The 13,160-nt window shown below is 43.3% G+C and overlaps 1 protein-coding gene across 1 annotated transcript; it reads right to left on the minus strand.

Moving 5' to 3' along the window:
• Positions 1 to 11,541: 11,541 nt before the first annotated feature.
• Positions 11,542 to 12,513, minus strand: LOC124173981. The gene has a single exon (XM_046553145.1). The coding sequence runs from the start codon at positions 12,511 to 12,513 to the stop codon at positions 11,542 to 11,544; it is 972 nt and encodes a 323-aa protein (XP_046409101.1).
• Between the last annotated feature and the right edge of the window lie 647 nt (positions 12,514 to 13,160).

Consider the following 13,160-nt stretch of genomic DNA (forward strand, 5'->3'; position numbering starts at 1 on the left):
GGGGTGCTGCCCGAAACTCGCTCTTGAGTGAGATTTCTTCACGGAATTGAGAAACGAAGTTTTCTTAAGCTGTCCTTTCATCCGCTGAAAGTACTTGTGACTGCATTCCTTGTATTTCATAATATTTCAGAGCAAAAAAAAGTCAGTTTAACGTAACTATTAGATGAGACTCGTTATATGTTTTCAATTCTATAATAATGTAATGAAATGTAAAAATTCAAATAAAGTCAACAGTAAAGGCTATCACTACCCATTAATTTATCATTGGAGTAACATAAATTGTCATCAAATATCGTAGAAAAATAGAATATGAGTGCATATTTTATCTTAGAAATAATAACAGAATGCACTGGAGAATTGATCCCAGAGTTACATGCTCGAAAATAATCCGGAATCCTGACGAAAATAACCTGGGAAACAAAGACGGCAGACACCAAGATACGATAAGTACCAGACGAAATGGATAAAAATTGTTTGAAAATTCTGTTTTTGATTTTCATTCTCAAGTGTATTTTTTACAAGGGTAGAGATATCACAGGTTTAAAGTATTTATTTTTATCGCAGGATTTTTATCGTGATTGTTATCGCAGGAATTCGCTTTCTAATTACAATTCAGCTCATTTGCTCGAAGTAGACATTGAAGGGGAAATATAGCATTCGTCATAGCGCATTATAGAAAGTCTCTAAGTTAAACTGATACATTCCAATAAAACCACTTACAGGTGGTATTGATTGACACTCCATTCGCTATATAGTATCCATAAATTATTCACTGAGATATAATGCAATTTTTCCATATCGTATAACATTTCTCTACCGATCTTTGTTTCTTCCGTTTGTATTGAGGTACTTAAAAGCTCATTTTTAGTAACAAATTCAATTTTCAGAATGAGTTCAAAAAAAGGCTTTATTAACTATTTCATAAGCAAAAAACATTACTAATTACGAAATTACTCGGTGAGTAGGCATTCAATTAACCTCAATTCTCCATTAAGATAAAAAATATATATAGCTAATTCTCTAATGGAAAATAATACCGAAAAGTTGCAAATGAAGCTAATTAAAAAGTGCATTTCCGTTTTATGCATGTTAAATACGTTACACAGAAATTTAATTTGTAGGGTAATGTATTCACATTTAATAATTACAATAATTACGATAACTTTATAATTAATTCTCGTTAGGAAAGAGATAATTTATTTATATATCCTTCTTTACATTTTTACTTTTATTAATATTTAAATAATTCACACGTTACCTCCATCGTCAGAACCTACTATGAAAAATATCACTGTAAGTAAACGAGGAAAATCAAAAGAACATTATTGTTAATGGGTGCGAAACTACTTACTTTGCGGCTAAATTAGTTTTGATTCGTCCTCTCAACGCTGGTAAATTCCTATTAGCAGAAATTCTTTCAAACAAAAGAGTTTTTAAAAAATATAGCGGTTTGAAATCTACGCATCGCAGAAGGCGCTGTTTCGCTATAATTGCGCAGAAAGAAAAAGGCGGGAAACATAGATGTTATTTGGAAGATTAGCATCAAAATGCACGACCTTATCCAAGGCTTGTGAGTACATTTCATAAGATTATGAGGAAATTACAGTAATTATGAAAACAGAATGCATCAGCGAAGTTATATAAACGAGGTGATAATATTTAATATGAAGAGACCATGGCTACGGAAAAGACTTTCAAAAATGTTCGTAAGCCAATATGAATCGTTTTCGCTTCCCTCTGACGTTATCACTTATGGTAAAAACAACAATTTTTCGCGGTATTAATAGGAAAGCTGGACTTAGCAACAGTCTTATGTCGCGTAATTTTAGCCTTAGGACATGAAATAACAAGGTCCTTGCCGGTTATTTTTGACAAACATGAGGTGAACACAAAATCTTTGTCAACATCCACGTTGTTCTACGTTGGCCATAACAAAAGCGCGCACAAAGCCTCGTCATGATGTTATTTTTTTGGTTTCCACAAATAAATATATGAAGAGCGAATAATTACGCGTTATTATATTAAATTTTAATTTCATTTAGTCACGCCTACGAATCCAGAATGTATATGAAATTCCCCGAACGCAGCAGCCAAATAAAAGCACCAGATAAAATTCAGCATCACAGCCGATGTCCCTAACCCCATATGAATTTTACTAATTAATTGGCCAAATAACTGAGCTTGAAAGTGCTCGAAAATTCAGTAGTTTGGTGCCTTAAGAATGTCCAGTTTTTTTGCAAGCTACAAGGAGACTAATTTCTTAATTTTGACTTGAATTTGCGAGCAATGATGAGGTTAATTTTTCCTCATACGAATTTTCACATATGTATTATCAGCTTAGTTCAAGTAATAACAAAAGCCTCGACGACTGTTATAACCTAATAAAGAAATAGGCAAATATGTAATTTAAAAACGTAAAATTGAAAAATAAATTGGTTTCAGAATGGGTCACCAATCGGCTTTAAATACAGTTTCACCATATATAAATAGTAACATTTGGAACCATACTGTAATTATTTTTCAGCGTTACGTTTCATAGTGCTGTAAGAACATAATCATTAATGTAAGCTGGAGCTTCCAGAAAAACTTGCTCTCATGAAAGCAAGAGACAGACGCTATTGCATCGTTACGGCAAGGAAATAATATCAGAGAGTAATATCAAACGCTATTGAAGAACACAAGAGAAGAACAGGGGTAACTACATAGAGACAACCTCAAGGCGCAATTGAAAAAACCTTCACGTCGATAACCCTAATTTTCCATAATCTGAATATCAAATAAACAATCATTAATCTAGTGATGTAAAAAAATATACAGATAGGCCACAAGATAGGTGCCTACGTAACTGAAATACCTAAATGATTTTTAAAGGAACAACTGAATTATTGCCGTTAATAAGCTGGAAGTGACTATTAATACAAAGAAGCATGGACAAGCAAGGTGATTTTTTAAATTCAAATTTATGCCTTGAAATTTTTAGCTAAAGCCGGGGCTAAAAGATTTAAAATCATTCACGTTCAGCAAGATATATACTTCAAAAATACTCTAAACGACCTTCTATTGCAACAGCTGCGCGTTTCAAAGGCTTTGGGATTATTAAGCAAACGCGCGGACACTTTTCTTCCGGATTACTCTGCAATCCTTGTACCTATCTCCTCACCAGACCTTCGCAATTTCTCTCCAAGCAATCCTCCCGAGCACGTCTCCCTCGCCGCAATGTGCACTTATGTATAATTCTATCACGGGGAGCGTACACGCCAGGGTTGCTCTCTTCCGAGATAACTTACGAGCCATCCAGAGGAGCCCACGGATAGATTTGAATGTCGAGGAGAAGGTGCCAGGACGAAATACATTCCGTGCGCAGGTAAAAGGATTCATTCCCCCCCAATATTCCAACTTTTTCCACACAGTTCCATCTCCTCTGGTCTCCAATTCCCCTTCCAATGATCCATCCACTCATATCCATCCTACCACTCACCAGATATCGACAGGATTTTATGAGAGACTGATAGAGAGAATTCATGACTGCTTCCGTTTTATTTACCAGAATTGAGTTCGGTTGTCTTTTCCTTGTCAGTTAAGAAGGGACTCCGAAAAAATAAGTCAAAAGCTGTTTAAAACCATTCAAGCAGGGGAGCGAATACGTCACAAAAATTTCACCGAAGTAATTAATGGCACGGGGTTGACGGAAGGTAAATGATTGCCACCTATAGGAAGCCTACAAAAAGTAAGAGAGGGTTGTCACTCACTGCTGAATACCATTTTGCATAAGAACGGAATAGTTTATAGCCCACGAACACCAGTTTCTGCACATTAAAAGCATATGATAATAACTAAGACTTTCACTAGAGCTGAATTCGCGATAAATTCCATAAATTCAATTCCATTTATGGGAAAATATATTTTCATATGGAAAAATATTCTACAAATTAGAGCTACCCACATTAAAGCCTAAAAAAAATAACATCCTGTTAGTTTTCGCCCACTAGAAAAGCTAATGACATCATAAAGATTTTAAGGCGAATAATGGAAGGGGATTGCCCTAAAGAACCGACTGCAAAGGGACGGCAGTGGCGTGAACAAATTCTCTTTCCTCTCTGGATGAGAGGCTGTAATTTGTCAATCTTTCGCTCCTGATAGTAGAAAAAGAAGGATAAAAATTGAAGATCAAGTGTGTTTTTTATAAAACCCGATACATTTTCTGTAAAATGCTTGCAAACCAGTAGGTGCCTATATTAAATATTTCAAATGACGTTAATTTGCTGCGCATTTGGCTTTAAGTATTACTAATGAGAGAGAGGTTACACTAGAAAAACGAATTTACCACCACCAAACTCGGTAAATTTGTGCTGCAGAAATTCTATCATTTAACCTAGTTATAAATTCAAAAGAGTTATCGACTGGTGGTCTTAATATTAACCACTAGAAACACGATTTTTCCCTACAACTCGTTCTTCCAAATGTCATTCACTCAGTCTACCAACCCGAAAGTTGGTATAAATAGCTGCAATGCGTAGCCACGGGGGGTTTTACGGGTTTGCAACCCCCCACCCTTGAACCTTTAAAAGAGGCGCCAAAGGCGACTAATATGCCCTCTATAAGTGCATTAATAAATAATTGCACAAAATTACTGACCTAAAAAATTTAGTCCTAAAAATCACGTTTTCGACATAAAAAATCCCAAAATTTTCCGGGGGAGGACCCCCATTTGCCCTGGGATGTTTTCCATACTCCCCGGAAGGACCCCGAAATCTCCGGTAAACTCGCTCCCCCCATTTCAAAATCCTGGCTACGCCACTGGATAGCTGGATAGAAAGTTCGCCCCTGACTAAGTCACAGGTATGTGAATTATTTACATGCTGGGTAGACGGGTCAGTTCCTTTCCACGTGCCACCTCCCACTCTGCTGATATTTGTTCGGGTCAGCAGCCAGGCCCTCAATCCAATAGGCTACCACAACGTCTATCCCAACGTATTTATCTATATTTACTTAATATACTCGTCCTGATGGCTTTTCAACTAGTGGGTCCATTCCATTCTCCATCTATAATCATGACATACCGCACACATTCCTCATAGACTTATACATTACGGGCATTTATAAATTAGGTCACACGGACACCCTCAATAATGTAAAAATTAATTAAGGTTAAATCAATATTATAATAGAAACTATCTTCGAACATTTATTTTACCTCTTTATTCTCAGCTTTAGTTTCAAAAATCGGGGCATCCATAGATATGGGCTAACACATAATTTCTTTTTGAATTATACAGTTAAAATTTGTTTGCAGCTCTTAATGGCTTTGCCCATGTGTCATTCTCATGGAATATGCCCTCGTATTTTCCCTACTCATCTGTTTCCCACAAATTTGTTACACCTTAGAGCGCAAAATATCATCCAGGCATCTCCATGGAACAGTTTCCAAGCTCTTCTTTAGCTATCCTTCATTGTCCCGTTCGTCAGTCAGCAGCATAATCTTCTAGCACTAAGATTAAAAAAGCATCTACCCTCTTCCATACCTACTAGTTTCCCGATACCTTTCCACTTACGGTGCAATACTCTCATACTAATTTTAACGGGAATTCGTGTTGCTCTTAAGTATATGAGATTTTTTTTCCTTTTACCACATCTTTTGAAACCTTTAGCATTTTCAAAAAGAGCTCTCTCGATTTCAAATGTTTGCTCACGTTTGCAGACAGCAAAATTTATTCCAGAGCAAATTAAATCAGGATTAATGTTGCAGAGAAATACTCGGAATGAATGGTTTCAAAATATCCCCACTTCACTATTCACATTCTAACTACTTTCCGTATAACATTATTAATACATTGGGTATAATATGAACACGAAGAAGAGTAGAAAATGTATAATTCAATTTAATTTTTTCCAGTTAGATGAAGAGGAAATTTTGAATGAGAGGATCGAAGCCGTGGGAGTGCTTCACATTCACCAGCCAACACTTTGTGGATTTATGGACAGCGCGGATGTTGTAAGCGATTATTACCGACGACGACCATTGTTTTCACATCTTCTGTTCTCTTTTCCCAACACTGGATATGAAACTGGATCAATATGCCCTACGCTCGAGCATTTGTCGTCACAACCGTACTGTGAAAGCTCTTGAGCCAATTCAAATGTTAGCCCTACGGACCGTGCACTCCCATTGAGAGCTTTCATTGCATGATTTGCTCACGCGAACAAGCTGCCCGTACAAACCCGACGTTAATGTTCAGCTCCAACAATACAACCCCAGGTACCATGGGCCGGTGAAGATTGTCCGAAAGAAACCGAGTTGCTTAGCAAATGACTGGGAACCCAGAGGAGATTTCGCGATAATAACCAATAGTTCGAGCCCCAATTGTGCCACTCGACGGATTAGTCGAGTCCTTAATCGAAGGTGTGATTAGTGTAGCCTCAACAAGAATTGAAAATCAGACACAATTTAGTAGGAGGTCACACGAGCCACATTGTTTTGCTACCTACAGATGCAGTTACATCTAATACCGATTTTTCAAACGGCTGGTGACAGAGAAACTCTTTTGGGAAAGTATTCATGGAGGAAAGTGATTCACGATACAAGTTGCAGGGAAGCACTCCGCATAAATGTCGAAGGTATCTCTACTTCACAAGTCTTTCTACTTCCTTGACTCGCTAATTTATTAATAAATCAGATATTAAAAACATCGCTACATAATATTTTGCAAGTTGAAATTTATATGTATAATATTTTGCTAGTTGAAATTAGTATCATCAAAAAGTCCTGGAGTATAGGTCATATAATGCAAAAACATTTTTGCCAACTTTTCGGTTTATTTTAAAACCTTCCTCAGGGTCATGAATGAAAAAATGAGAGTACAATAAAATACAATAGTATACAATATTCATCATCATCATCATCATCATTAGTCAGCAATCCTAAGATTGGTTTGACGCAGCTCTCCTTTTCTCTCTCCTATCCGCTAATCTTTTCATAGCTACATATTTCTTCTCTTTTACATCCTTTATAACCTGTCCTATATAACTCATTCGGGGACATCCCTTGCCCTTTTTCCCTCCCACTTGTCCTTCAACGATTGTCTTCATCAGACCATCGTGCCTCAAAATGTGGCCAACTCAGTTGTCCCTTCTTCTGCCTAATGTTTTTAGGAGGCTTCTCTTTTCTCTCACTCTCCTTAGCACTTCCTAGTTACTCACACGGTCAATCAATTTTATCTTCATCATTCTTCGGTAGCACCATATTTCGAATGCTTCCACTCTTGACTTCTCTGCTGCTGCCAACGTCCAAGCCTCGCTTCCATAGAGAAACATACTCCATATGTAGCATCTGATGAATTGTTTCCCTACCTCTATGCTGGTATTTTTAGCTGTAAGAAGATTCTTCTTTTTGTAGAAAGCCCTCTTCGCCTGCGCTATTCTACTGTGTATTTCTTTCTTGCTCCGTCCATCGCTGGTAATTCGGCTTCCCAGGTAAGAGAACTCGTTCACCTCTTCAAGCTTATGTTTTCCTAGGTTGATGTTTGTTTAACCTCCTCTCTTTTGCTGCAAACTAATATTTTAGTCTTCTTTTTGTTGATTTTCAGCTGATATCTGGCCATTGTCCTTTCCATGTTTGTCAACGTCTTCTTCAAATCCTTCTCTGGCTCGTCTATGACTGCTATGTCGTCAGCAAATCGCAGCATACTAATTTTTTCTCCGTGGATATTGACACCCGAAGCTTTCTCCTTGATTTCATTGATGGCTTTCTCTATGTAAACGTTAAAAATTAGGGGGGAAAGCGCACAACCTTGTCTCACCCCTTTTCTTATTCTTGCTTCTGCACCGTTTGGTCCACATTTGATCACAGCTACTTGGTTTTATACAAACAATGAATAATTCTACGATCATTGTAGAGTACGCCGATTTCTTTCAAAATTCTAAGCATTGAATTCCATGCCACGTTATCAAATGCCTTCTCTAAATCAACAAATGCTATGAAAGTCGGTTTGTTTTTCTCCATTCTCTTCTCTATGAGCATCCTAAGTGCCAAAATTGCTTCCCTTTCTTTTGAGTTGAGTTAAGACCTTTTCTCCTGCATTTTTATTAGCTCTGCTGGAATTTCATCTAATCCTCGGGCCTTATTCTTTCGCAGGTCTCTTATTGCAACGTCAAATTCCGATCTTAAGATGTGTAGCGATGGCTACGCTAAATAACACACTTCGGTTATCTGCGGAGAGGCGTTTATTGTGACTTGACAATACAGAACTGAACTTGGGTAGCCCAGATGGCTAGCTTATATACATGCGGCGAATATTATGGAACGCCGCGCCGGATCTTCCTCGAACCTTCTAGAATTCCTGAAAAGATATAGGAAAAAATACCGGCCGGCGCCAGGACTCGAACGCGCGCCGTCCGATTAGTAGGCGGACACTTATCCACTGGTCCAACTCTACATTGTGGCGGACGATGCGCCACACTACTCCCCCCCTTGGAGGAGAGACAGAGTGTTGGCAACAAAACGTTCTGGAGGACGGACGGCGCGGCCGGAGCGAGTGGTGGTATCTGGTGACGGAGTAGGCGGAGGGTCCTCCTCAAGAAGATGGGCTGGCTTGAGACGGTCGATTGATATAGTGGCTGGTTTGCCATTGATGTACAGGGTATACGTCTTCTCACCGCGGCTGAGGACAGGATATGGTCCCGCGTAAGGTGGTTGCAGGGCTGGCCGCAAAGCGTCTTGGCGGACAAAGACCTGGGAGGATGTGGCCAAGTCCTTGTGGATGAAGACACGCTGCGATGAGATGTGGCGTGACGCAGGGGTCGGACACAGCTGGCTCATGTGGTTACGCAGCTGAGAAACAAGATCCTGGGAGTCCAGATGCTGGGCAGAGTCGACAAAAAAGTCCCCGGGAAGACGCAGTTGCTCCCCGAAGAGGAGTTCGGCAGGTGTTGTCTGCAGGTCGGCTCTCCAAGTTGTGCGGAGGCCGAGAAGAACTGTGGGTAGTGCGTCCATCCATGAGTTGGAAGAAGAGCACATGAGGGCCGCCTTAAGAACGCGATGTAGTCGTTCGACGAGTCCGTTTGCCTGGGGATGGTAGCTCGTGGTGTGATGTAGCGTTGTTCCCAGAGTGGTGCAAAGTCTCTGGAAAAGAGATGACACAAACTGTCGTCCACGGTCGCAGGTGATGTGTTGAGGACAGCCGTAGTGAGCAACCCATCCAAGGAGAAAGGCGCGGGAGACGCTGTCTGCGGTGATGTCTGCTAGGGGTTCTGCGACTGGCCAGCGGGAGAATCGGTCGATAATTGTGAGGAGGTACCGGTAGCCGGAGCAAGACGGGAGAGGTCCCACGATGTCCATATGTATGTGTTCGAAACGCCTGGTTGGCGGAACGAAGTCTCCAAGTGGCGTTGTGATGTGGCGAGACACCTTGCAACGTTGGCAGGAGAGGCAGCTGCGAGCCCATGCGCGACAGTCCTTTCGCATGGATGGCCAAACATATCGACGGGAGACGAGTTTAATGGTGGAGTTTGCACCAGGATGACTAAGGGAGTGGATGTTGTCAAAGATTTGCCGGCGATATGAGGGAGTAACGTAGGGGCGTGGGGTTGGCATGGAGGTGTCGCACCATAGTGAAATGTTCGTTCCGGGTACAGGCCTACGGTGAAGTTGAAGAGCCGTACCGCTGTGGCGTAGTCTTTGGAGCTCTTCGTCTTCATCTTGGGAGCGAGAGAGAGCGGCGAAGTCAATCGGAGACGGTGTGGATATGGATTCTACCCTGGAGAGACAGTCCGCGACGACGTTGTCAAGTCCGGAGATGTGTCTCACGCCCGTGGTGAATTGTGAGATGAATTCCAGGTGATTAAATTGTCGTGGTGAGCAGGTATCGCTACTCTTCTTGCTGGGGCCAAAGGCATAAGAGAGTGGTTTGTGATCGGTGAAGATGGCGAAATCGCGGGCTTCAACCATCGGCCGAAAGTGCCTCACTGCTTGGTAGGCGGCGTAGAGGTCGCGGTCGTAAGTGCTCCACTTCTGCTGGGAAGGTGTCAGCTTGCGAGAGAAGAAACCGAGTGGCTGCCAAGAGTTCCCAAAATTTTGCTGTAGGACAGCGCCGATTGCGGTTCGGCTAGCATCGACGACAAGAGCCAGAGGTGCTGAGTCGATTGGATGCGACAGGGTTGCCGCCTTGGCTAGTCCGCCTTTAGAGGCATCGAAATTCTGCTGAAGTTCTGGTGTCCAGAAAATTGGAGTGGAGCTCCTGATATCAGGACCTTGAAGTAGAGCATTGAGAGGGGCCTGTGTGGATGCGGCGTGTGGTATGTGCTGTCGATAAAAATTCAGCATACCGAGGAATCTCCGAAGGTCCTTTATGGTCTTCGGTGGAGGGAAGTTGTTGATAGCAGCTACCTTGTCAGGTAACGGCGAGCATCCGTCAGCGCTCACGTGAAAGCCCAGAAATGTGACCTTGGAAGATCCTAGGACACACTTAGCTGAGTTGACGATGACACCGTAGTCAGAAAGGCGCTGAAATAATATCCGCAGGTGTTGATGGTGCTCTTCCTGCGAACGGGAAAATACTAAGATGTCATCTATGTAAGGAAAGCAAAAATTTAGGCCTTCGAGAGCTTCGTCGATGAAGCGCTGCCATGTTTGGGCGGCATTTCGAAGTCCAAATGGCATAAATAGGAATTCAAAAAGGCCGAAGGGTGTAATTATGGCTGTCTTCTCTATGTCTTCGGGAGCCATTGGAATTTGAGTGAAGGCCTTGGCACAGTCGATAACACTGAAGATGTTGCACCCCTGAAGAGCGTGGGAGAAATCCTTCAGATGGCGGACGGGGTAGCGGTCCGGTATCGTACGTGCGTTGAGAGCCCTGTAGTCACCACAAGGTCGCCAGCTACTATCCTTCTTGCGAACCATGTGTAGTGGTGAGGCGTAAGGGCTGTGTGAGCGACGTGCAGTGCCTTCGCGTACTAGTAGCTCGAATTCTGCCTGTGCATCTCGGAGTCGATCCGGGGCTAGACGGCGGGTACGGTGGTAGATTGGCGGTCCAGGTTGTAGGCGTATGTGGTGCTTGGTATGATGGTGGATCTCCCGAGGAGTCCCTGATGGCCGCGTGATATCAGGAAATTCGGCCAGGAGGTCGTGGTAGGATGAAGAGCCCGACAGAGCGCGCACGCTGTCCTGGTAAGTTCGACCTCGATGACCCGATGTAGAATGGCCAGTGATTGCGTCGATGAGCTGAGCAGTGGCCATGTTAGGAATGAGTTGAAAGTGGGTTAAGAAATCTGCTCCGATGATTGGCTCGGTAACGTCGGCAACGATGAATCTCCAAAGGAAGTCACGCGGGAGGCCGAACTGAAGGCGTAGAAGGAAAGTACCATAAGTACGGATCCTACTGTCATTGGCTGCGGAGAGCTCGTAGTCAGTGCAGGTTCGTTGTTCGGTGCATAATTTTACAGGGTAGATTGAGAGATCCGATCCTGTGTCTACGAGGAAACGCCGCTGGGAGAGGCGGTCGGTGACGAAGAGGCGGCAGCCTGTGATAGAACGACTCATAGCCGCCGTTACGAGTCGCTGTTGGAGTTTACCGGATTCACTGCATTTGCGGTGCATGGCTGGATGCAACGTCTGGCTTCGGCTCCAAATTTGCGATGGTAGTAACACATCTCAGGCTGAGCGGGGCGCGGCGCGGGTAGAGATCTGCTCCAAGTCCGTGAGTACGGAGGTTTTTTCAGATGAGCTTGTATATCTTCGAGCTGCTTTGAGAGTTTCTCAACCCGTTGGGCCAATGACGAAACATCGTTGGTATGGCGTACTGCATGGATGGCGGGTGCAGTTGGAGGCGGAGCCACGGCGACGATGCGGTCGGCCATATTTGCAAGTTCATCAAGAGGCATTGAAGTAACTTGCGTTTGCAGGATGGCTTGAGCGTTGGCCGGAAGACGTTGCAACCATAATGTGCGGAGGAAAGAATCCTCCACAAGGGTGGTGCTGATGAGAGACCGCATGCGTCGTAATAGTTGCGAAGGCTTGGTATCACCGAGCTCTTCTGCTGTGAGGAGTTGCCGCACCCGTTGATCCTCGGAGGGAGAGACGCGCTGTATCAATAGGTTTTTCAGCGTTAGGTAACGATTCTCGGCCGGAGGATTCACGATAAGATCGCTTATTTCACTGGCAAAACGATGGTCTAGGTTTCCCACGACGTAATCGTATTTAGTCTTGTCCGAGGTGATGTTGGCCAAAGAAAATTGTGCTTCGACTTGGGCGAACCATATTTCAGGCTGTGCTGGCCAGAAAGGAGGCAGTTTCGGAGTGACGCGGTAGACGGCAGCAGTGTCGACGCCGTAGGATGATGGAGACGGTGAGGCTTGCTGCGATGACAGCGTTGTTTGCTGCTGTTGTTGCTGCAGAGCCTGCTGGTGCTGTTCTTGAAGGAGCGCTAGCTGTTGGCTGTGGTTCGTTTGGTGTGCGGCGAGTTGCTGCTGGAGTCCCGCGATTTGAGCCTGCAGTTTGGCGAGTTGATCTGCGTCTGCCATGGTCGCGTGTTGTCGGGGTCACCACTGTAGCGATGGCTACGCTAAATAACACACTTCGGTTATCTGCGGAGAGGCGTTTATTGTGACTTGACAATACAGAACTGAACTTGGGTAGCCCAGATGGCTAGCTTATATACATGCGGCGAATATTATGGAACGCCGCGCCGGATCTTCCTCGAACCTTCTAGAATTCCTGAAAAGATATAGGAAAAAATACCGGCCGGCGCCAGGACTCGAACGCGCGCCGTCCGATTAGTAGGCGGACACTTATCCACTGGTCCAACTCTACATTGTGGCGGACGATGCGCCACAGATGCTTTCTCCAATGTCATCCTTTTCAACTTCACTTTCCTCTTCGAGAACTTTTGAGCTAAGTTTGCTCCCGTTGTATAGTTCCTCCAGGTATTCCTTCCATCTCTCGGCTTTGTCTTCGTTTTCAATTGGAATGTTTCCATTCTTGTCCCTTATGGTATTACATTTTGTGTTTCGTTCCTTGAAATGGTTCCTCGCTATTCTATAGACCGCTTCCTCTTTCCCTTGTACGAGGTTATTTTGTACGTCCTCACATATGTTCCTCATCCACGCTTCTCTGGCTTTCCTCGCTTTGCGGAAAATCTCGTTCTTTATTCTCTTGTAGCAAGCCTGTC

This window comes from Ischnura elegans, chromosome 2 (genome assembly GCF_921293095.1).
Source record: "Ischnura elegans chromosome 2, ioIscEleg1.1, whole genome shotgun sequence".
Taxonomy (NCBI): Eukaryota; Metazoa; Arthropoda; class Insecta; order Odonata; family Coenagrionidae; genus Ischnura; species Ischnura elegans.